Source organism: Abramis brama, assembly GCF_963993115.1.
Source record: "Abramis brama genome assembly, chromosome: 21".
Classification (NCBI taxonomy): domain Eukaryota; kingdom Metazoa; phylum Chordata; class Actinopteri; order Cypriniformes; family Leuciscidae; genus Abramis; species Abramis brama.
The window spans coordinates 33134576-33137075 of NC_139983.1; the positions used below are offsets into that span (position 1 = coordinate 33134576).

General features: G+C 34.3%; 1 protein-coding gene across 5 annotated transcripts in view; it reads left to right on the plus strand.

Annotated features, from left to right (window-relative positions):
* The window catches only part of plcb2 (phospholipase C, beta 2), a 63843-nt gene that overhangs the window by 5853 nt on the left and 55490 nt on the right, over nucleotides 1-2500 (plus strand). For 3 of the 5 annotated variants that reach the window (XM_084097873.1, XM_084097872.1, XM_084097874.1), the window contains exons 1-3: nucleotides 273-395; nucleotides 655-732; nucleotides 2485-2500. The exon at nucleotides 2485-2500 is cut by the window's right edge and continues 53 nt beyond it. In XM_084097873.1, the coding sequence (XP_083953999.1) occupies nucleotides 312-395; nucleotides 655-732; nucleotides 2485-2500 (178 nt within the window). In that variant the 5' untranslated portion in view covers nucleotides 273-311. Of the gene's footprint in view, nucleotides 1-272; nucleotides 396-654; nucleotides 733-2484 lie in introns of those variants that run through there. The other 2 variants (XM_084097875.1, XM_084097876.1) reach the window with 1 other exon arrangement.

The window sequence follows — 2500 nt, forward strand, 5'->3', positions numbered from 1 at the left end:
CCATGATTTTTTGGAGTGCAGAAAGTTCCATTCCTGTATGACAGACAAATAATCCAAACGGATGGAAATTTAAATGCAATTAAAAATGCGTAGATCTTAAATGTAGACTTAGACAAATCTCTGCGACTCTGTTGTGTGGTTGTGTGTGTGTGTGTGGAGCGCCGGTAACCCTGAGCTGGGTGGGTCCGGGACGCTCTTCACACTCATTTGCAATGCATATGGAAGGGTGGACGTCCTACCGGCTGGTTTCAGTGAGTTTTCCCAAACTCCTCATTCTGACTGGGGACAATGAGTTGAAGCGTTAGACCAAAATGATTCGCACCCGTCCCACGCTACAGGAACCTGATGTCAAAGAGTATCTCGTGAAGGGAGACAGGTTCACAAAATGGAAAGAAGTAAGTCAACATGATCATATTTTGGACAAAAAGACTCACTACAGGTGCTTTTTGGTCCTGAATCTGATAATGATCTGATGTCTTCTGAAAAGACATAATTATTATGCGACATTAGTGATTTTTGGGGGAATATTTGTCAGTCTTTAATGAAAACCGGTCTCTATGGTCCATTTTTTTATTTTATATTCGTCACAAGCCTTCATTTGTAGCATGAGAATCGAACAGAAGCATCGTTTCACAATAAAATCTCTTTTGACAGGACTCCAAGAAAACCACGCCGGTCACCATGAAGATGGATCCCAAGGGATTTTACCTGTACTGGACCAATCAGAGCAAGGTCAGATATAGCAACATGAGTTTATTGTGCATTAATTAATAGTTTATTCTTAATTCTATTCAGAAGGGCCTTTTTTGTCAGGCGGACCCACATATAAAAATCTAAATGTTCAATTTGAGAATATTTCACCTATTCTTTATGCATTTCAGAGATCCTTCTCTTACATGTTTTTACTTTTTATTATTATTCTAAATCATTTACCTGAAGTCCCACTGTGGTTGTAATACCACAGTATTTTGACATATACCATGATACTGAGTGATTGGCATATTCATTTACCGCAGTATTTACATGGTGCTTCAAAGAGCACTATGGTAAATGTCCAAAAACCACAGGATTATCGGAGTACAGTGGTAAAACGAGTCATCATGTAAATTACTAGTCAAAGAGAAGAATTTCAGTGTAAAAGGACAATAAAGTATAACTCTAACTCTAAATAAAAACTCAAAAAAAAAAATACTTTACACCTTTTTTTAAAGATTATAGTTTATTTAATATCACAATATAATTGTTAAAAATGATGTGCTTTTGCCATTTTTATAAAAAATGTAAAAAACATTTTTATTTAACTTAATTTTTTCATTTTTTCAATTATTTAAGCTTTTTTTTCAGTTTTAGTTATAGTAGTTTTAGTACTTCAACTATACATGTTTTATATCGGTTATAAGGCAACAATTATCATATTAAGTTGTGTATCTTAAACAAATATTAAAGTGTTTCGTCTAATATTATTTCATCTTTATTACAACAAAAAATATTTTTAATAGATTTAGTTTTAGTCAACAATAACAACACAACAGCATGTGATTTGTAAGGTCTTGTTTGCAACTATTCTACAATAATTGTACAAAAATGTTTGTTTAATGGTATGTTGAAAACCTATTGTTTATGCATTACAGATTTTTACATGTAATGCATTTGGCAGATGCTTTTATCTCTACAATGCAGTGAAGCTGTGTTTGATTGTTTCATGAGTCCTCTGGGAATCAAACCCATGACCTTGATAATATTCATTAGAGACGCAGGCCTCTGAGCATCTTTCCTCTGTGTGTGTGTGTGTGTGTGTGTGTGTGTGTGTGTGTGTGTGTGTGTGTGTGTGTGTGTGTGTGTGTGTGTGTGTGTGTGTGTGTGTGTGTGTGTGTGATGAAGGTTTGCAGTGTGTCAGATCTCTCTCAGCTGAGAAACATTCAGGACTGCCGGATATAAACCTGATCTGATCTGATCTGACTGCATATTGTGTTATAATGTACATGCAAACACATGCTTCACATAAACATCAGCTTCACTGTGTAGATGAAGGTTCAGTTCACTTGTGTTTATATAATCACTATTAACCTTTTTTTTTTAAAAACATACTAGGACAATACACATCCAGGCCAAAAATCACATAATCATTGGCATTTTATTTTAGTCATAAAATCATTTTAGTATCATTTATCTGTACATTTGATCATTTCATTTCATATTTTGGAATCGAACCCTTGACCTTGGTGTTGCGAACATTACGCTACACTGTTACAATCAACTTGGATGTTTAAGTAATTTCAACTTAAATTACATTAAACTTACTTAATGACTTCTACAAAAAAAGTTTAAATTGCTTGACTTATTGAGTTAATGCAATGTAAAACCATATGTTGTCATAACTTATTGATCATATCATTTTTATAGTGTAGTTTGAGCTTCAGAAATTCATGTTATTGCTCTGATCCTGACCCGTGATGTCATTTCCTGTGTGTTTCTGTCCCGCAGGAAACTGAGTTTTTGG